Below are 23,238 nucleotides of genomic sequence, written 5' to 3' on the forward strand. Positions count from 1 at the left end.
TGGAAAATGATGTTCTTCAAGACTTTCTCATTTAAGTTCTTATAGACACGAGGCCAAAAGGTTAAAAGTTTTTTAAGTATGGGTCAAAGTAATGCACGATACCGGGATTTTGATATTCACCATCAGAGTCATTTCAAGATCAAGTATATCATTTTTGAATTGACCCTGGGGATATAGTTATCGTGATTATGGTAGAGGTCATCTCGTCTATCAACTTCTGTAATAATCTAAGATGACCCATCACGAAGGACAGAAAACCCCGCATAATTCTTATGGAATGGAAAATCGGTTGCAGCCAGATTGACTGTAGTTGGAAAATGATGTTCTTCATAAGTTTTTGATTAAAATACAATAACTTTTGTGTTGACTTTGATTTTTGATCAAAATTTTATAAAGGTTATATTCCAATTGCAGCCAATTTGACCGCAGCTGATTTTTTATAAGGGTGGTGCGGGACCCTTTGCTTGTTTTATTTTTTGAAATTTATTTAAAATGGAGTTTCAATAAGTATCGCCTAAAACCGTCAAAACGTCGTGAGAGGCTAACTTGGCTACTCAGCTTTTAATTTGGTAGATAATATAATATTTACCTAGTAATAGTAATAAGTAACTAAAAGAATATCACAAAACGATACTTAAAATAGAAAATAGAAGTTGCCATTTTGCGTTATGTATTTGTATTTTAAATAAGAACTAGTTCGAGTGAATCGTCGTGTCTGATTTTATCACTACTAAATGAAATTTCTTGGATATTTATAAATTAATGTCATTGTACTGTTAATTACGAATTCGCACGTTTTCTAATTACATAAAAATAACGGTTATTAAATAATGCTTGCGTGTTGATAAAAGTCAGTAATTTACGAAGTAGCATTTTAATGTACATAAACAAGTGAAAGCATCTAATTTAGAATCGTCAAAAATAACACCTGTCGTTCAAACAGGAAGACAACAATTTTTTATAAATTGTTATGTAGGCATCTCATATTCATAGAAATGTACAATGTACATATAGGTGTCATGTGTATTGTAAATAATTCCTGAGATTATATGTTCATCACAGAAAGCGAGAGTGTTACTTCTCATAAATAAAGAAAGTAAAATTTTCAAAACACACAAAACGTTTAACAAACATAGAAATTGCATGTTTCTCTGTCGACATCTTTCCTTTTTATGTCGCACTAGCAAAAATGCGTAATTTGGTGAACGTGTGGAATATATTTTTTAACCACGTCTATTTGAAAATATCTCTGAATATTGGGATCCATCAAATGGGCATACACCATCTGGTGGCAAAATTTATAACTCGAGTGAGGGAAAAATTTACATAGGAACTGTGCACGCAAATTGTAAAATTGTTTATTAAAATAATAAAACACGTTAAAAAAGTGAAAATTTTTTTGATGATGGGGTCGACGAAGTTTTCTTCTAAAGTTACATCAAATAAGAAGTTAATATGTTCAGTGAAAAGCTGCAATAGCACTTCAGACATAGATCTTCACTCTTCACCTACATTAACTACTTTCCAATAAAATCTAACCCTTTTATATTTGTAAAAAATTTATTCGGAAAATTAGAGAAAAAAGTAAACTAATAGAAGCTTGGATGAAAGCAGTAGGTATCAAAGAAGTGAATTCCGGAATAAAAATTTGTTCAGGTCATTTTAATGCACATGATTATATTTCAGCAAGCATTTACCATCAGCCATAACCTTATTATTTAAAACTAGAATCATACTAAAATTATAAAGTGAAAAATTATTTATTCCTGTGTAATTGATTTAACACAATTCTAATGATACGATATAAGTATTTTGAGGTTAAGAATCTAACTGCTGCAATACAACAAAGTTGCAATAATGTGTTTGCAACGTTCTCTTAAATCGGCTCTGCACGTGCAAGACATTGATATGATATTGCTTAAATCACCCAGAATCACCTCACCAATTATATAACGTGAATCACTTTTTAAATCCGAATTTTATAATGTGATTGGCATTAAAAACACGCTCAACTTCAACGAAATTTCCTTTCCGAGGCTTTGTGTCAGCCCAATCACATATTGTGTCAATACTTATCATTGTATCGTAATTTAAAAACTTGGAAATTGCACGGTACACTATAGGAACTACGATAAATTTTCCCTAATCGGCGCCATGTTTTTAGGCTCCTCCCATTTGACGGATCCCAATAGCCGAACTTTCAAAATCTTTTGAACAAAGCCTAATGCCCTCTGTTTTTTTTTTGTATAACTGATATATTAATACGTTGGCCGTACAAGTAGGTCTGGTAGTTTATTTAAAGATCAACCAACAAATAAATACGAGGCCTGGCTATTAAATAATGAGACTGCTTATGATGATGACTCGCGACACATCGTTCCATTCGTTCTTTTCAGTGGTCAAAGAAATGTTGGAAGTGTTTCCAAAACTTTAAATAGTAAGTTTCGTATTAGTTTTGACTTTCTGGAACCAATTACGATGCTGTTAATGTCGAAAAAAAAAAAGATTAGCATGGCTTTAAATTTTGATTTTTCATTTTTGGCGATGCAGGAGTTTTCCAGTGGTCAAAGAAATGCTGGAAGTCTTCTTTTGTAGGAGCATTCAGGATATTCACCTCTTCCATCGAATTGAACTGGGTTCTTTTTAAGGCAGTTTTGATATTCAGAAACAAGAAAAAGTCACAGGATGGTAAATCAGGTGAGTGCGGCTTGTGTTCGAGCACTGGAGTGCCTCTAGCGGCCAAATAAAACTTCACAGTCAGCACGCTATGGGCAGGAGTGCAGTGTTTCCAAAACTTTAAATAGTAAGTTTCGTATCAGTTGGACCTGGAGCCAATTACGATGCCATTAATGTCGAAAAAAAAAATGCATAGTTTTAAATTTTGATTTTTCATTTTTGGCGATGCAGGAGTTTTCCAGTGTATGTATTGCCGGCTTTTATCGTAAACGATGATGTTTTCCATTAATTCAGGCTTTTCATCTAATCTCTCAAGAAAATCTGAGCAGATTTGTTAACGGACGAGCTTCTGGTCGGGGGTCAAATTTTTTGGGATTAATTTCGCACAGACTTTCTTCAAGTTCAATTCGTCTTTTCGTAAAATTTTTCTGATCGTTTCTTAATCGGCGTTAACCGTCTCAACAACTATCCGAATGCCAATACAACGATCTCCGCGCACAATTTCGTTGATTTTTGTTTGCGAAATTGAAACAGATACAGGTCGACCTGGACGTTGGTCATCGTTGGTGCTCTCTCGGCCTTCAGAAAACCTTTTATACCAATTAAAAACACGTGCACGAGGTAGAGAATTCTCACCATAGATTTCATTCAATAATTTGTTATCGGCACGAGAAAAAAACACGTTCATTTCTAACCTCTATTAAAATAAGACTACTACTACGAAAATTTGTTTTCGTGCTGGAATAGACGACACTTCCAGCTATCCAGCACTGCATTCGTATCCCTCTAAGACTCTTTCCGCGCACGCAGTCTCGTTATTTAATAACCGGACCTCGTACAGTTAGTTTTACTTACCTTTTTCTTGAAATTACTGATTATACACTGATAACAATAAACCTCTGTTAATAATTAGAACTATTAAGCAATACATAAACATTTATTCTTACCGTCTACCCATTTCCATGTCCGGCTTGTTAAGCCAGGCTCTTTTTGGGCACCTATCCACACCAGTTGCGTTTTAAGATTAGGCTTCCTCCGCTCTAATTCGGCATGTAAAAAGTTTGTTGTAGCAAGTCCCATGCCATGAACAAGGTCCCCGCCTGAATTATTCTTGCATGAAGCCCTCGCTTCCGCAAACGATCCACCCCTTTGTACTCCAAATTCGTAACAAATTCCCGAAAACGACGACACTTGGGTATCTTCAGGAGCACTCTTTGGAAAACAACGTTCAACCGAAAATTCTGTAAGAAAAATAAATACTGAAACCTGATAAGACAACATTTCCTTCATTTGGGTTCACCTCACGGGTATTGCAATATCTTTTAATTTATGTTACATTATTTTTTATTAATTTCTTTAGCAAATTTAGACTTTACGGCAATTTCTTTTAAATAGATTCTACAATATAATGAACATTTACAATATTGCTGTCTTGCTGTTTCGATGTCTATGCTTAGGATTATATGGTTATGGTAGGAAAAGACAACACGAACAGAGTGAGTATTAGACTAGTCTAGGGCGATAACTATTTTTAGTTACCAGTTATTGACAACAAAAAATATCGGTAACTATTCATATATATCGATAACTGTCTATATATCGATAATCATGTTAGCAACTGATAACTATCGATATATCGATAACTATCGGTATCTGCTTCGATATATTCAATAATTATAAGTAGTTATCGATACATTGATAACAATAAGCCCCCTATATGTTATTTTTTTACTTAATTTTTCTTAAAAAANTATCTAATTTTAATAATATTAAAAAAAAACAATTGCCAGTAGATTAATATTAAGTTGTTTCAAAAAAAAATGACTATTTAAATTTTGTTTTTTTCGAAGAACATTGAAAAAAACGATCGACGAGTATCCCTAGGCATACATTTTGTTAACATGTGAACCTTAATATTAATATTTACAGCAAACATTTTGCAATTTTCTGTTTCTCACTTAAATAACAGCAATTTTTCTTTTTTAAATTTAGAATTTTATAATCCGACAACAATCGATATACATCTTCGATACTTATCGATAAATATCAATATATTGATATAACATTAGATATTCATTGATAATATAACTATTGATAGATACATGTTTCGATAATTATCGATATATCGATAACTGTCGTTATCTGCTTCGATATATCGAGAACTATCTATACATTCAATAATTATCAGTAGTTATCGATATATTGATAGCAATAATCAACTGATAGCTATCGATATTTTTATATGAGTAGGTATATCATTTTTAATTCATGGTAGATATTATTTCTAAATAAATCCGTTTACCATAAGTATATAACTGTTTATTTTTTTACATTTTTTTTCTTAGAAAATATTTAATTTTACGAATATTCAAAAAAATCCACAATTGCCAGTAGATCAATAATAAGATATTTAAAAAAAATGACTATTTTGTTTTAATCTCAAAGAACATTGAAAATACTATAGTATCGCTAGACATACAATATGAACCTTAATATTAATATTTACAGAAAGCATTTTACAATTTTCTGGTTCCCACTAAAATAACAGGAATTTTTCTTTTTTAATCTTGGAATTTAGAACCCAACAACAAAGAGTTATCGATATACATACATATTCTATAATTATCGATAGTTATATTTCGTTTAGTTTCTGTAGCGATGTGACCTTCAGTTTGATAGGCGCATAGTAGAAAAGCACTAGGCCAGAAAAGGAAGGAGACAACTCTCTTAACCGGTGAGGAGCGTATAAACTGTACAGTACTGCACGGAAAAATTAACCATTTTATCCACTACAATTGCATTGCTCAAATGTGCTGTTATTGGTACCAGTTACTACTGAAAATATCAACGAGATGTTTATATATATTTGAAGACATATTAAAGGCTTTAACGCTTGTTTTCAACGCACTACTGTTCATTATTGAACAAAACTTTTGGAAGGTACTGTATGAAAAAGTATGTTTAATGAACAAGAGTCGAGAGTATAATGAGCTTTTTTCTCCCTACTTACGATTTTGCCAACGCGCATCCAAGACATTGGAAGGGGTATATCGCTAGAGAAAGTAAATGAAGTATATCAATACATCGATATATCGTTACATATTCATTGATATATTCATAACTTTCGATCATTACTGAATATATCGATATATCGAAATTTTTACCCAACACTACCTATGATCAGGGTAGGCTATTGAGGAATTCCCTATAATTATTAAGGTAGTGAACGGCTTTGGTTCAGTTTAATTATTGCCTTTATTTATTATAAGGTAATTAATTAAATGCGTCAAATTGATTGTAGGCATAAAACATTAAGCAATCGTTTATACTTGTGATGGTGCCATTAACGGTTTTGAGAATGTAGATACATACCGATAATAAAATGAACTTTCCTCACTTTATTACTTCAGCAATTAAAAATTTTACGCTGTTAAATCGAGGTCATTGAATATGTGCGTGGTGTATGCTCTACATTATGGTTGCTAACTGGATCAAATGGGCTTAGAATAGATAAAAAAATAAATTGACCATGAAAAGAACATACCGTCGGTTGTAAAGACTTCAACCTCGCACAATGACAGTGATCCTTCCACTCCAACCAACTGCAGGAAGACGAATTGTCCTGTTAAACTTCGTGCACATGTAAACGTTTTTGTCACCCCTTCATCTGAAATGCAAACAAACCATTCCCAATTAATATAATTTAAATATGCTGATGCTAAAAAATTGACTTCGATATTGTTTGTTGAGTAGGTACCTAGGGAATTATAGAGATGTAGGATGCAGTAGTAATAATATAAGGAACAAGGCATGAGTCATTTTGATAGAAAATGAGGAAAAGGCAGACAGGTGGAAAGAATATTTAGAGAACCTATACGCAGGCAATGAAGTAAGAGATATATTAGAGAATGAAAATAGAGTGGAGATAGATGAGCTAGGTTATCCCATAATGAGAGAAGAGTTCGATGTAGCATTAAAAAATTTAAAGAATAATAAGGCGCCAGGGGTAGATGGGATACAGGGGGAAATTCTAAAACATGCAGGACAAGAGGTTGGAGATCGAATGTTTAAGATAGTTAGTCACATTTACGAGACGGGGAAAGTCTCAGACGATTATAAACAGATCGTAGTAGTAACATTACCTAAAAAAAGAGGGGCGCGAGAAATTTCGAACAATTAGCTTAACTTCCCATGCATCAAAAATCTTGACTAGAATTGTACAGAGGAGGATGGAAAAAAGGACGAAAGAACTATTAGGGGAAGATCAATTTGGATTTAGTAGAAATAGAGGAACGCGGGGAGGCATTCTAGCTTTACGGGTAACAATTGAGAAAACGATAGAAAAAGGAAAGAGTGCATACATAAAATTTGTAGATTTAGAAAAAGCTATTGACAATGTTAAATGGGACAAGATGTTAAATATACTTAAAAATGTAGGGATGAGTTACAGAGATAGAAGAGTGATACATAGTTTGTATAAAGAGCAACAGGCAGTTATAGAGCTAGGGCTGCAGCGTAGAGAAGTAAATATTAGAAAAGGAGTCAAACACGGATGCACAGTGTCACCGCTACTTTTTAATCTATACATCGAAGACGCGATCAACATCATTAAAGACAGTACAATTGTAAGAATAGATGTACAGGGGAAAAAGATTAGTATGCTTAGATTTGCAGATGATATAGCAGTACTAGCATCTAGCAAGGAGGAATTAAAGATAGCTTTAAATAAAATGGAAGCGGTACTGACAGATCAGTACTGTATGAAAATAAATAAAAGTAAAACTAAAATTATGGTATGCAAGGGAAGGAAAAGTAGGGAAAGAGCGAATATAACGATAGGAGACGAAAAATTAGAAGAGGTGGCTCATTTTAGATATCTAGGAAGTCAGATAAGTCAGGACGGAAGGAGTGTAGTAGGGATAAGTTACTTCTATGCTCGTGAACGGTTAATTTAGAAATTCGAAAAAGGTTGTTAAAGATGTATGTTTGGAGCGCGGCGTTGTACGGGTGCGAAACATGGACAGTGGGCGCGGCTGAAAAGAATAGGTTAGAAGCTTTCGAAATGTTATGTTATGGGCGAATGATGAGGATAACGTGGGTAGAAAAGGTTAGAAATGAAGAGGTATTAGAAAGAATAAGAGAACAGAGGACTCTATGGAAGCCATTAAAAAATAGGCGAGGTAGGTTACTGGAATACCTTCTTAGGCATGAAGGTCTAGTTAGAGGCATATTAGAGGCAGAAACAGGAGTTAGGAGGGGTAGAGGCAGGCCTAGGTTAGATTACTGTTCGCAAATAGTTAAGTATGTGGGCTGTTCTAGGAAAATGCGAAGATTAGCTCAGGATGGGAAGGAGTGGAGGTACATGTCGAACCAGTCTTAGGACTGACGACCTTATGACCTGACCTGAAGTAGGTACCTACTAGCGATGCAACGGAAGTGTCATAGCGGAAGCAGAAGCGTAAAAACAGAAGTAAATAGTAAATTTTGGCGGAAGCTGAAACGGAAGCGGTTGCGGAAGCGGAAGTGTAATGATTTTAGGTGATTCCTTAATGGAGTGGTCGTGCGCCTTTTCGAGAATATTTTATTACAAATTTTGCATTTAGCACTTGCATCGTTAATATCAACAAAATAATCAATAATCCCAAATGAAACTTCTTCTTGACTTCAAGATTGCACTTTTAACTTAAAATTTACATCACCGTTCTAACACTATACGAAATAAATAAACGCTATAACTGTATTAGTATTTTCGAAATGAAATTATTAAGAGAAGTGTCTAAGGGGGAGCTGAAAGTCCTGGACGTTTTTAGATTAAAGTAGGAAACTAATAAGAAAATAAAATTTGGAAAATATCAACATACGAAATACTAGGAAATAGATTTAGGCCCTAAACTATAATAAAATTATTTGCACAGGGCCAAATTTATTAATAACAATTAATAGCATAAGTGGGTTGATGATATATTTGAAAAAGAAAGAAGAAGGTAAATTGAAGGAGACAGAAGGAAGGAAATGGGGGAGAGTCAAGACGTGATGAACTATGAGTAAGATGAAGTAAATAAAAGAGGAACGTATTAATGGCTGTAATGGATGCTTAAAAACGGAAAAAAACAACTGAAAAGTAGAAGTAAAGGGAGTGGTACTGGAGGGACCGAAGATAGGACAACATGTGGTGAAACAAGCAAAGGAACAAAAGAAAAGAATAAAGAGATTGGAAATAGCACTGGAAAAAAAAAGAATGGAAGAAAAAGAACGATATGCAATGATTTTTGAACTAGATTTATAGGAAGACAAAGATCTGAAAAAAATGTATAGATTTATAAAAGAGAAGATGAGGCTGAAAGTGGAAATAAGAGAGGTATCAAAAGTTAAAAAAAGAAGGTGTATGGGGCAGAAATAGAAAGAGGTGGTTATGAATAGTAAAATGCTGAGGGGAATAGATGTGTGTATAAAAGATGATATGATTGTGGAAGAGACAAAAATATAGAAGATGCTGGAACAATGCTGGTAAAAAAGGAGAGAAAGAAAATGTGGATAAGGCGGTTAAAGTTGGGTATAAGATGATAATAATAGATAAGGAATTATGAATTTGGGACGAAAAAAAGGAAGAATAATAAGAGACAGGAAGCGAGGAAAGAACAGAGGTACAATGAGAAATGGAGGAGATTATACAATGGGAACAAAAGCACTGGAAAAAAAAGAAGCCGACAGGACAGAAAACTGGAACCCCAGAGGAATCTTGGATATACACGACAGATATAGAACGGAAAACAATGTAGAACATGTAAATAACTGATATTTAAAAACCGATTTCAATAGTTTGTTTATGTGTATGTACAAACGTAAAATAAACAGTTAAATTCAGAAATCATCCCCTAATTTTCAACCGTTAATGGTAGTATATTACATTCAAATTTAAATAGGATTACCCTTGAGGTAAAAAGAATCACTAAAATCATACAAAAAAATACAGTCGAATTGAAAACCTCCTTGGTAATTACTTGTTTTTATTGTTATTAGTTTGATAATTAGATAAATGTTTCTTGATTTTAACATTAGAAGCCTTTATTAAAATAGTAAAACTTGAATGTCAGAAGAAACAAATAACTCATTTTTTACGATTGTATCAGTTATTATCTGATGGAATAAATAAAATTGGTGCGGATGTACACGTCAAAAACAATTCAAGGACTGCAACCAACGTTCCTAATACTGACCCACTTAAATTTGGAGTATGACATTAATTGATTCAAAAAAATTATAGTTTCTTTATTTCCGGCTGACAATCAAAAGTCAACGAACAGGTGATTAATCAAAATTATTTAAATGTGTACCAAAATTCAGGGCCAGTATCAACATGAATATTACGCAAACAGCGCTCTGGATAAGCAGGTAGGTATTCGTTATTAACAATAAAGTTAATTTTTAGAAGTAAAACAGAAGCCGACTTCAAGATTACACCTACATGTACAAACAAATTAAAAAGTAGAAAGTAATATTTTAGTCACTTTAAAAGAAAAGCGGAAAGCCCATAGTTGGCAGGAAAGTAAAAAAAAACAGACTATTAGGGACTATTAGGGAACTAAGTAAAGACACTATGCAGAATAACGAAGGAGAAATTAATAGCATAAGTGGGCTGATGGAATATTTGAAAAAGAAAGAAGAGAGTACATTAAAGAAGAGAGAAAGGAAGGACATGGAGGAGAGTCAAGACATGAAGAACTATGAAGTAAGGTAAAGGAAATAAAAGAAGAATGTATTAAGGATGTTTGGGAGGTACAATCGGAGATAAGAGTACATAAAATTAGAAATTCGTGATTAATTAGGTTTTGCAGTATATCATGAGGAAAATAAATACTATTTATACTAAAAAAAAGTATACAGTTTAAGAGAAAATTTGGAATTGACCAAAAACTTTGAATAAAATAACATATAACGAATAATATGGAAAATTTTTAACTGACTTTTGGCAGTGAATATGNAAATCATCCCCTAATTTTCAACCGTTAATGGTAGTATATTACATTCAAATTTAAATAGGATTACCCTTGAGGTAAAAAGAATCACTAAAATCATACAAAAAAATACAGTCGAATTGAAAACCTCCTTGGTAATTACTTGTTTTTATTGTTATTAGTTTGATAATTAGATAAATGTTTCTTGATTTTAACATTAGAAGCCTTTATTAAAATAGTAAAACTTGAATGTCAGAAGAAACAAATAACTCATTTTTTACGATTGTATCAGTTATTATCTGATGGAATAAATAAAATTGGTGCGGATGTACACGTCAAAAACAATTCAAGGACTGCAACCAACGTTCCTAATACTGACCCACTTAAATTTGGAGTATGACATTAATTGATTCAAAAAAATTATAGTTTCTTTATTTCCGGCTGACAATCAAAAGTCAACGAACAGGTGATTAATCAAAATTATTTAAATGTGTACCAAAATTCAGGGCCAGTATCAACATGAATATTACGCAAACAGCGCTCTGGATAAGCAGGTAGGTATTCGTTATTAACAATAAAGTTAATTTTTAGAAGTAAAACAGAAGCCGACTTCAAGATTACACCTACATGTACAAACAAATTAAAAAGTAGAAAGTAATATTTTAGTCACTTTAAAAGAAAAGCGGAAAGCCCATAGTTGGCAGGAAAGTAAAAAAAAACAGACTATTAGGGACTATTAGGGAACTAAGTAAAGACACTATGCAGAATAACGAAGGAGAAATTAATAGCATAAGTGGGCTGATGGAATATTTGAAAAAGAAAGAAGAGAGTACATTAAAGAAGAGAGAAAGGAAGGACATGGAGGAGAGTCAAGACATGAAGAACTATGAAGTAAGGTAAAGGAAATAAAAGAAGAATGTATTAAGGATGTTTGGGAGGTACAATCGGAGATAAGAGTACATAAAATTAGAAATTCGTGATTAATTAGGTTTTGCAGTATATCATGAGGTAAATAAATACTATTTATACTAAAAAAAAGTATACGGTTTGAGAGAAAATTTGGAATTTGACCAAAAACTTTGAATAAAATAAGAAATAACGAATAATATGGAAAATTTTTAACTGACTTTTGGCAGTGAATATGCCTTGATTTCAACTTCGAAACAAAAAAATATTTAGTTTCAATCTCTATTAATAATGAGCGTAAAACTTTTTAATATGTTTAAATAATAATTAAAACTTTAAAATTGCATTTATTTCAGACAATTATAAATATTATCATTATATTATCAAGTAAAAACGAGATTTTCAGCTAATTTTTCATTTTTTCCTCGATAACCATTTAGTGAATTTGAATAACCTTACGCTAAAGTGATTCTCCAGAGTTCAAGTTACTTATTATAAAAGTTTGAAATTTCTGGTAGCTTTTTTCTGTTAATAAAAATAAATTTAATCTGTTCGGTCAACGAATCTCCATAAAATGACGTGTAAAATTACAATTCTTTAAAATTTCAATAACTTTTTAACGGTTTAGTGAATCGATTTGTAATTTGTGCGGGAGTTTTGGAATTGCATGAATAACGTTTTTCCAAATTTTTATTTGTCTCGTAGCATTTTGACATACCTCCCAAACATCCTTAATAGCTATAAATGCTTAAAAATGGAAAAAACAATTGAAGTAGAAGTAAAGGAAGTGGTACTGAAGAGACCGGAGATAGGACAGCATGTGGTGAAAAGAATAAGGAGATTGGAAATAGATAGAAAATAGAATAATATTTTAATTACATCATAGCATTAAAGAATGATCGACAAAATCATTGGCACTTATATATTATATTTATAATTNTTAGTGGTCAGAACATTGGTGCGTAAAGCCAAAGGTCCCGGGTTCGATTCCCGACGGGGGTGTGACAACAGCAACAATTTTTCCCTCATTAATTTGAGGTAGCGTGTAGTGGGTAAAAAATTCAGAAATGAATTTTCAGAATAATATTTCATATTAAACTAACTCACTTCTAAAAGATATCTAAATTATATGTATGTTTAATCATAGTATATTCAGTATATAGTTACATTAGTTCGACGGATCGTTAACCTTGTAGGTCGGTTGGTCGTGGTTGTTGTTGTCACCTCTCGTAGTTTAGTGGTCAGAACATTGGTGCGTAAAGCCAAAGGTCCCGGGTTCGATTCCCGACGGGGGTGTGACAACAGCAACAATTTTTCCCTCATTAATTTGAGGTAGCGTGTAGTGGGTAAAAAATTCAGAAATGAATTTTCAGAATAATATTTCATATTAAACTAACTCACTTCTAAAAGATATCTAAATTATATGTATGTTTAATCATAGTATATTCAGTATATAGTTACATTAGTTCGACGGATCGTTAACCTTGTAGGTCGGTTGGTCGTGGTTGTTGTTGTCACCTCTCGTAGTTTAGTGGTCAGAACATTGGTGCGTAAAGCCAAAGGTTCCGGGTTCGATTCCCGGCGGGGGTGTTACAACAGCAACAATTTTTCCCTCATTAATTTGAGGTAGTTTGTAGTGGGTAAATAAAAAATCGAAAAAATGATTTCAAATTAATATTGAAAAAGTGGTGTCTGTCAGTAATCGTGTTATTAAAAGCTATTGTGAAGAAAATCAACTGATTTTGATTAGATATCATCAGTGGTATAACCTTAGATTCCTGCCATCCTAAACGAATCCTAAATTTCTCGCCATTTTTATTTTTTCAATTATAAGATCTTTTATTCAAATTAGTTATCATCTTTCTCATTCTAACCACCACCACCATCATCCCATTCCCATGATTCCTAGAGGAGGCGGAAAAGAGCCTTCCGCCTACCCTTCGGCATACCTTGGAGGGTCTGCTCGTCCTCCACTATTAGGAGCCGGTAAAAGCCACCCAATAGTTAAAAAAAGTCCAGAGGACAATTCATATCTCTACTTTTTGAAATGTTTTCCTAAAACTTCATTACGATTTCTTACGATTTGAGCTTTTATAATCTTAACTGCTCTATGTCGTTCATTTTTGAGCTGTGGGAGCTTAGTCTGATCAAATGATAACATCATGGATATCGAAAATTGGCTTAAGAAATTCTTGTAAGTAAATCTCGTTTTTCAAACAGTGGTAAAGTTTTTTTTTTTATTTATTTTTAAAGTCTAGCAAAGCAAACTAAAAATATCAAATAAGTACTAAAAATGTTTCCATACAAGAATATCTACATTAAAGTTGCTTAAAATAATTTAACTTATAAATCTACCGGAATTAATAATTTTTCGTTTAGTCTTGCGTATTTGGTCTTGGTCTTGCATATTCGGTCTTGATTTTTGTTTGGGTCTTTTGGTTCGTTCGGTATTGGTTTTAGTCTGAATCTTGTCCGTTCGGTCATTGTTTTAGTCTTAGTCTTGTTTGTTCGGTCATTGTTTTAGTCTTGAAATTCTTTGTTCGATTTTAGTCTTAGTCTTGTTAGTATAAAGACAGTCTTGGTTTTGGTTTTGGTCTTACATTTTCGCAAGATTAAGACCAAGACTGCAAGACCAAAACCGATTTTGTTCAACTTAACCTTTACTTGTTTTCTACAATCATTAACCGAAAAGCGGTGTTTTTGGTGTGGCTAAGCCCGTCCAAATATATATTGGTGGCGAGTGCCGTTATCAATAGTGCATAGCACATACCAATTAGGTACATTTTAATTTTGTTAATTTTTATTAACTACACACGGGCACGCAATGTTCCGCGCGAACGACAAGAGCGTCACCAAATTGCGTTTGGCAAGCCTCTGCGCAGTGAGACCGTTTCACACGTAGCTTTTTTACCATGATTCGCGCGTGCGTACTATTAAAAAATCACCCTTTTTTGTCGTCCACAAGTGATTTTTGAATACTTTCGTCGTAGATAAAACAACACACCAATTGAGATTTTGTTTACGTTTTGTGTTTGAGAATATTAGACATTGATAATACAAAAACATTTGTGTTTTCTATTTTTTTTTTGCTCAAGGAGCTTTTCAGACACATTCGCTCCGGGCTACGTCTTTCCTTCTACCTGTAGTGCCATTTCTTTACAATTGTTTAGTTACGCGTCAAATACATCACAATTAGTGTATTTTAATTAATAATTAACACGTTTATAATATCAACGTATTGATATTTAAGAGCATTTATTCCTACCTATAGTTCCAGGAAACCAAGCACATAAAGGGTTCCTCTGCAGATCGGTGCTGCTGTTTCCAACTCTAATCTCTATATCTTGAAGGGGCTGATGACCACAGCAACCTCTCGTGGTCACCCTCACGACTTTAATTGGATACGGTCGTAATAAGTTTACTGACCACCATGGACTGGGCTCTTTTTGCGTTTCTGAACAACGCTTGCCATCATGGTCAGTACTGGTATCACCGTCGTTTGCGTTAAGAGCTGCTCCACCCCTTACTGACGTTGACTGATTAGCAGGTTTTCGAAATGCAACATTAGTACCTGAAACAAGACAAAATTTACTTTCTTAATTAACTTAACACAAAATTGACGAAAACATTTTATAACTAATCTTTCTTTGTATTGTGTATTAAATATTTGGTATATTTGGGGTGTTTCTGAAATAAGTAGCAAGTTTCCACAAGAAAATTATATAAAATGTTAGTGGTCCGAAAATCTATCATTTTCGATAAAAGTGTATTTGAAGATACAGGCAAGAGCCGATCAGCTGCTAATTAGCAACATTCGTGTTGTATTTCTTTTCTATTAATTAAGTGTGATGGCAATGTTTATGTTACAGTTAGTCTAAAGTAATTCTTTGTTCTTTTAACGTTGTAGACTTGTATGTATGCATGTAGTTAGCCGAAGTCGTTGGCAGTGTGTCAGGGTCATAGGTCAGTGCAGAATAGTATTATTACATTGATCAAAGCGTATGTTTCTAGACGAACAGTTTCCTAGATTCTGGAATGGAGGTATGGGTCGTTTACCTTGACCGCTGAGTGGTTCTGATTTAAATTTTAAAGTGAATCAATGTTTACTACTACACAAAAAAACTTTTGGGTGTTTCATTCCCACCACCTAGTGATGCTGGTGGGTGGACAGTCCCTCCGGATTTCGTCGGAAGACCCTCTTCAGCCTCCTTTCAGGAATCGTGGGAATGGGTGGGTGGTGGTTCGGGTGAGAAAGAAGAGACGGACGAAATGAAGACAGAAAATAATGAAAGATTATCTGTGGAATATTACTGCCTCAGCATTTGCCTAAGTGGTCAAAGGAAACCACAGAAAAACTTGGACCAAGGCTGACGTACCCGAAATCGAACCGGTGTCCTCCAGAATGCTACGTAATGGTCTAAATCTCTAGGCCATGCCGCTCGGTCTACTACACAGACAACTTCCAATTAATGAGAGAAAGTTACAACTGCTATGACGCCCTCGCCGGGAATCGAACCCCGAATATTAATTTGAGGTTATCTGTTGTAGTAAAAATTAATTCACTTTAATGTATTGGAAACTTTACAAAACTTCTCCTGATTCCTCATCATTTTTTATATGTATTATGTATTTTCATTTTTTTGTGCAGAAAAAGAATGAATAGTTTTTAGAGTTAGTTACTTTTCATCTTTCTTATTCTCATTGTAATCTCTAGTTTTTAATAAATGTTTTTAAAAACAAAGTTTCGAATTCCCGAAACTTAATTACTTTATATGCACATTTTAGATATGTAGTTATGAGATTAGATAAAAGTTTTTTTCTGTAATCAATTGTCATTCGCTGTTTGAATTACTGTGTTCTATTAATGAAGTGAATCAGGTGATTTTCGTTTTCTTCTCATATATAGGTACATTAATAACTATTATTAGGCTATAAGGTATATTTTATTTCTTATTTCGTTCGACGTAAGAGAAAATTCGAATTTGATCGCAAAATTACACTGAAAAAGTGATAAACATTTCTTTTTTATATTTATGCTGTTAGGTGCCTATGCTGTAAAGAATGACTTCAGATTGGAAAAGGTCTCATAATATTCCATTTCCAACAATTTGGCACCGATTTACAGGACGGAAGCCAACGTCAAATGGAGAGTTACCAAACTTTTGGGTTCAGGATATGCCCGAAGATTTATATGAAGTAGCTATAAATTTAATGCAGAAACATTTCTTGAGAGATGAACCTCTTGGTAGATTTTCAAGTGAGATACAATGCGCTATTTTACTAAATATTTTAAAATTAATTAGATTTTCTTGTTTTCTTTATTTAGAAGCTATAGATAACCCAGTGTTTGTGGAGGAGTGGACAGAAGTGCTAAATGAAGTATTGAAGGATAGACTTGCTTTGGTGTGTTTTATGGAAAACCCTGATAAGACCAGACAACCGATTATCGCAGGATTAAATATAACTGCTGTTGCCAGAAAAGATGAAAAACTGCCGCAGGTTTGTTAAATATGCATAGATAAAGACAACGTTCTCGTATTCTCTTTATGAGGTTTCTTTTTAAAATAATTACTTTTTGTATTAAAATAATTCTGTTTTTTTAAAATAATTACATTTTGTATTAAAATAATTCTGTTTTTCAGGGTGTATCTAAACAAGGTCGCCAATTTGTCCAAACAGCTGAATTTTTATCAAAAATGAAAGATCCCTTTGATACTCTAGGTGTAAACGAGTATTTAACTGCGTATGGTTTATTGGTACTTCCAGAATTTCGGGGACAAAACTTAGGATTAGAAATTTTAAAAGCAAGGTATTTTAAAATATTCTGCTGTTGTTGATTTGATCTCATCAGCACGCCAAGAACTTCTGTTCTTATTAATTTGAAGTTGAAGTACTTCAGTGAGTAGCTACATAGTACATTTTCGGTTTAGTTGTTGCTACTAAACTTTCTGTCCATCGTTTTTGTGATTTTCCAGGTGATAGCGTGCGACCTGGCTCTTCTAAATGGACTTTTTTGCACAACGTTTTGGAACTAACGTTCGCATGATCTCTCCAGTCTCGGTTCCAAGAACTCTTCTAATTTACAGTAGTATTACAGTACATATTATTTGATTGTTTCGTTTCTTATTTGGTCTCGTAGTAATGCAACTCATATGATTTTTAATAATGTCTTTATTTGTGGACAATGTACCTTATGTTGTTTTCATTTTTACGGTGTCATCTGTTTTCGTTTTGGCCGTCTCATCGTTCCTACCCTAAGCCTGCTTTCACCCTGCTTTCACACAGCACGGTTTTCTGCCGTAGCCGTGCACGGCTGCCGTCGCAGCACGGCATGGGGACTGCAACGGCACGGCGCCGTGGCCGTGCACGGCAACAGTGAGACAAGCAAGTGTATAGAAGTATTCACACGTGCCGTGTGTTCACACGGCAAAAATTGTTTTCAGGATCGTTTTTCTCTCTGAATTGTGCAGTTAACAGAAGAAATTATATAGTGTGGCGGATAATAACACCGCTATATTTAATTTAAAACATATATTTGACTAAACATTATATTACACCCTTTTGTAAATATTTCTACTCGAATTCTTTTGTATCTGTCTTTCTATTATTATTATTATTCTCTGNTTGGTCTAATAGCTAAATTCCTATCAAAAATGAAAGATCCTTTTGAAACCTTAGGTGTAAACGAGTATTTAACGGCGTATGGTTTACTGGTACTTCCAGAATTTAGGGGACAAAATTTAGGATTGGAAATTTTAAAAGCAAGGTATTTTAAAACGTTTTTCTTGTTGTTGTTGTTCTTTATCAAAACTATTACTACAGTTATAATCTGTAGTCCACCGTATTGCAATTGATTTCTTAAAATTCTTCTTGATTTAAGTACTTTTTTTCATTTCTCTTTCCTAATAAAAATAATATTCAATAATTGACAGTGAGAATCAAAATATTTTATTACTAAAATGTCAGTGTGCGTATTTGAGGGGCAATTAAATTACCTTATCTTTTTTTGTAGTTTTACTAACAATTTCACAGCTATTTTAGTAAAAAGTTAAACGATCTTAATGTTATTTCTTAAGGAGCACCTGTTACTTCAAAATCGAGGTAGTTCAATTTGAACAACTCGTTTAAAATTAATAAATTCGTTGTTTACAGTGAAATTTATGCTAAATTTTATAGTGAGTAAACCCGGTAATTTACCTTCTGAGTTGACATTATAATTATATATATCTGCCTATGTATATGTATATGTATGCATATTACGTTGTTAAAGATGTTACAAACTAAAATCGGTATTTCGCCTTTTTTTGTACTATGGTGGTTTAAGTAGAACCTTTTCAATTAAATGACATAAGTATCTGTATGCAAGATTAACTCTTTGGTTTTGTGTAATAGAAGAAATATCTCTCCGGATAAACTGAAAACTGAACTAAAAATTTAATAAACATTAAAATAAAAATTTTCTTATTGCTTTATTTTTTTCTTGCAGAGAACCTCTTTGTAAAGCAGTAGGACTTAAAGCTACAGTTACAATGTTTACCTCCATCATTTCTCAAAAGCTCGCAGAAAGAGCTGGATTCAAGGTGCTTAGTGAAATTTCTTACCTCAAATTAGAAGAAATTGACCCTTTTCTTACTTTTCCTGGTATACATGAACATACAAAAAATGTGAAAAATATGTACCTTACGTATGAATAAATTGTTTTATAGTTACTGTTTATTTAGGCAAAGTTATTAAACGCATTAGTCAAATCAACCTGATTCTGATCTTCACTTTTTCCTATCCTGAGTTAATCTTCACATTTCCCTAAAACGAGAACATCCCACATCCGTAACTATTTATGAGTAATCGTCAAATCTGGGTCTGTATCTACTCATCTTAACTCCTGTTTCTGCTTCTAATGACTTCCATTCGAACTCTTCTAACTTGCTCTTTTCTGCCACGTCCACAGCCTATGTTTCGCACCCAAACAATGCCGCGCTCCAAACATTCACCTTTAACAATCTTTAGAAGTGACTTCTTTTTATTTACTCTACCCTGCGTTATCCTCTATGTTATATTTTTACTGCTCTTGTCATCCTGAACTATTAGTTTCATTGAAGTCTATATAGTGATACACTATGTCTGATCAATATTCCGCAATATTTGAAAGGTAACACCTGGTAGCACTGTACAGTGCATCTCGTGATAGCTACTGTGGCTACATATATGTTTTAGTTACGGTATATTATCATTTTTGCATATATCTTCGATATTTTTCCCAATATCAACATTATAATGTATAATCCAATTCTTTCTATTGTAAATATTTCCTATTGTTATTATGTAAAGATCCTTTCAAATGTATCTTCTTAAAGCCTTTTGTATCTGTACCTTTCTATTATTCTCTCTACAAATTATTTTATTACTTGTACTTTCCACTAATCCCTTAATATTTTAATTTCGCTTACTAACAGCATGAGGTGTATAATTCTTGTTGCTTCCTAATTGCATTTTAATATTGGGTTTTTAGGTACCTTCGGGAAAAATCTGTTTGTTAGTATTTCATCGAATCCCTCTTTCCAAGTTTCATTCTCTTTTGATTCGATCTCTACTTCAGTTAAAATACTTCCAGCTCCACCCTTTTAATCTTCGTTAAAATTTATTTTCAAAACTACTAACACTTCCGATCTATTATTCAACTGTTCTACTTCATCCTTCAGCGATCGTTAATTAAATTTGTTAAGTTTTAATTGTGTTTTATTCAGTAATTTTACTTTTGCAAAGTGTGTTTAATTCCACCAAAAAACCTAAATTGGTGACCCCTACGAAGAACAAGTAGAGAATCTTCTGAGTGCCCGACGAAGAACAAGTAGAGAATCTTCTGAGTGCCCGACGAAGAACAAATAGTGCCCGACGGAAAAGCGAAAGTGCGATCCAGCGAAAAGCAAAGTATTATCCAACAAATAGTGACAAAACTGTGGTAGTACACGTCCAAAAAACTGTAAGTACATTTGCTGTGTATTATTTGTGTGTGCGCGAGTCGTGATTGTTTCTCGAAAATGGCTTTGCACAATTCTGTCGGGAATAGTAGCCAGACATCAACCGATTCAGAAATCGCATTGTCCGTCAACCGCGTCGCATTTCGTGTACCATCGTTCATCCCTGCAGATCCAGAGTTATGGTTTGCAATGGTGGAAAGTAGCTTTGCAAATGCGAAAGTGACTACCGACGCCACCAAGTTCAGTTGCGTCATAGAAGCCTTGGAGCCACGATACGCCTTAGAAGTTAGAGACATCATAGTCAACAAGCCTGAAAGGGACGCATACGAGATACTAAAAGCAGAGTTGGTCAAAAGGCTCAGCACGTCCAAGGAGCAGAAAACCAGACGCCTACTAGAGATGGAAGAGTTAGGGGACCGAAAGCCGTCGCAATTTCTCCGTCATCTAAAAGGACTTGCAGGCAGCACCGTTCCCGAGTCCATGCTGCGGACGCTGTGGTTCGCTCGCATACCAACAAGCATGCAAGCTATTTTAGCCGCACATCGCGACCTATCATTAGAAAAGTTGGCTGACATAGCTGACTCTATTATGGACCTAACGGACAATTGCCCACGAGTAGCAGAAACCATGTTGTCCCCTGGTGATCAATTAGCAGCACAACTACAGCAGCTAACTCTTACGCTACAGAGAGAGATCGCATCAATTAAACAAGAAGTGTCCGAATTGCGATACCAGCATAAACAAAGGTCAAGATCGCGTTCCAGTTCACGTCCTCGTTTCCGAAACCGCAGTGCATCCAGTGGTAGTTGTTGGTACCATAGGAAATTTGGGTCCAACGCCCGAAAATGCACCCAACCCTGTTCTTTCCAGACGACAGATTCGGGAAACGCTACGGGGAGTCGTTGATGTCGGCGGACGACCTAGGCCCCTCAGTATCTCGCCGCATCTTCGTGACCGACGTCCAAACCAAAACACAGTTCCTGATAGATACCGGAGCTGATTTGTGTGTATATCCCCGTTCGCTCGTAAAGGGACCGTGTCAAAAGTCAACATATCAACTTTGCGCAGCCAATGGAACAACAATAGCGACTTTCGGTACAATCACCTTAACTCTCAACCTCGGTCTACGTCGTGATTTTTCGTGGAGATTTGTAGTTGCTGACGTCTCAAAGCCCATAATAGGTGTCGATTTTCTTTCATATTACAATCTTCTGGTAGATGTAAGAAATCGAAAACTCCAGGATGCGACGACGCAAATCACTGCTAGAGGGACAGCCGCGAACGGAAGTCTTCCGTGTATCAAGACTATTTCCGGTTCTACAATTTTTCATGAACTGCTATCCAAGTTCCCGGAAATAACGCGACCAGATGGAGTGGTGAAGAGCACGNTGTGGCTACACATATTTGCCACATATATTTTTGTTACGATATGATATCACTTATATATTTTTGATATTTGATATATTGATATTTTTCCCAACTCAATATTGTAACGTATAATTCAATTCTTTCTTTTGTAAATATTTCCTATTGTTATTATGTAAATATGCTTTCAAATGTATCTTCTCAAAACCTTTTGTATCTGTACCTTTCTATTATTCTCTCTACAAATTATTTTATTACTTGTACTTTCCACTAATCCCTTAATATTTTAATTTCGCTTACTAACAGCATGAGGTGTATAATTCTTGTTGCTTCCTAATTGCATTTTAATATTGGGTTTTTAGGTACCTTCGGGAAAAATCTGTTTGTTAGTATTTCATCGAATCCCTCTTTCCAAGTTTCATTCTCTTTTGATTCGATCTCTACTTCAGTTAAAATACTTCCAGCTCCACCCTTTTAATCTTCGTTAAAATTTATTTTCAAAACTACTAACACTTCCGATCTATTATTCAACTGTTCCACTCCTTCCTTCAGCGATTGTTGATTAAATTTGTTAAGTTTTCATTATGTTTCATTTCGTAATTTATTTTTGCAAAGTGTGTTGAATCTCCACCAAAACCTAAACTACAAAACGTAGGGGTGTACGAAAAGTGCCCTAGTCAACGAGCCGTCAATGATTGAGAACATTTGCCAGGTTGATAGCCGCGCTATCTTATCGCTATTCGTTGTTGCAAGCGTCAAGTGACTCATATAGCTACTTGTGACCTTCGTAACAGCTGCTACCAGACAAGTCACCTGAACGTGTGACGATTGGTGGTAGCCTGCACTTCGTAGCTACTGTTCGATTGGCGAAGTTACTGCTATTACCACGAAATGCATACTTAAAAACAATGTATTCGCACGCAAAATATGCGAACATGGTGGTCACATATGGACGGTGTAATGAGAATGCATTTGCGGCATCAAGTGAATACGTAACACGTTTTTCGAACAGACAGGCACCGCATACTGATGCATTTGTCACTGTTGTTTAACGCTTGCATGACGCAGAAAGTTTGGTACCGCTTCGAGGGGGTGAAGGCCAGTAAAAACGACCAGTCAGTGTTGACGAAATCGTGCAGGTAGTCTTGCATATAATAAACTTTATTTAAATATTCATGAAATGTAGGTCTTAAAGTCTAGCAAAGCAAACTAAAAATATCAAATAAGTACTAAAAATGTTTCCATACAAGAATATCTACATTAAAGTTGCTTAAAATAATTTAACTTATAAATCTACCGGAATTAATAATTTTTCGTTTAGTCTTGCGTATTTGGTCTAAGTCTTGCATATTCGGTCT

General features: G+C 34.2%; 3 protein-coding genes across 4 annotated transcripts in view; 2 read left to right on the top strand and 1 right to left on the bottom strand.

Annotated features, from left to right (window-relative positions):
• The window catches only part of LOC108733645 (sushi, von Willebrand factor type A, EGF and pentraxin domain-containing protein 1), a 34,881-nt gene that overhangs the window by 10,515 nt on the left and 1,128 nt on the right, over nt 1–23,238 (bottom strand). The window contains exons 2-3 of the mRNA XM_025979183.1: nt 6,221–6,343; nt 3,624–3,917 (exon numbers count right to left, since the gene is read on the bottom strand). Of these exons, the coding sequence (XP_025834968.1) occupies nt 3,624–3,756 (133 nt within the window). The 5' untranslated portion in view covers nt 3,757–3,917; nt 6,221–6,343. The remainder of the gene's footprint in view (nt 1–3,623; nt 3,918–6,220; nt 6,344–23,238) is intronic.
• LOC108733652 lies at nt 16,375–19,246 on the top strand. 2 transcript variants are annotated; one of them, XM_025979185.1, is made up of 5 exons: nt 16,375–16,443; nt 16,581–16,794; nt 16,864–17,036; nt 17,180–17,346; nt 19,024–19,246. In XM_025979185.1, exons 2-5 carry the CDS (start codon nt 16,599–16,601, stop codon nt 19,229–19,231), a joined length of 744 nt encoding a protein of 247 aa, XP_025834970.1. In that variant the 5' UTR covers nt 16,375–16,443; nt 16,581–16,598; the 3' UTR covers nt 19,232–19,246. The 2 variants fall into 2 exon arrangements, with proteins under 2 accessions (XP_025834970.1, XP_025834969.1); XM_025979184.1 differs by having other exon boundaries at nt 16,383–16,473.
• LOC112905883 lies at nt 20,576–21,421 on the top strand. The gene has a single exon (XM_025979196.1). It carries the CDS (start codon nt 20,576–20,578, stop codon nt 21,419–21,421), a length of 846 nt encoding a protein of 281 aa, XP_025834981.1.

This window comes from Agrilus planipennis, unplaced genomic scaffold, assembly GCF_000699045.2.
Source record: "Agrilus planipennis isolate EAB-ADULT unplaced genomic scaffold, Apla_2.0 scaffold32, whole genome shotgun sequence".
NCBI lineage: Eukaryota > Metazoa > Arthropoda > Insecta > Coleoptera > Buprestidae > Agrilus > Agrilus planipennis.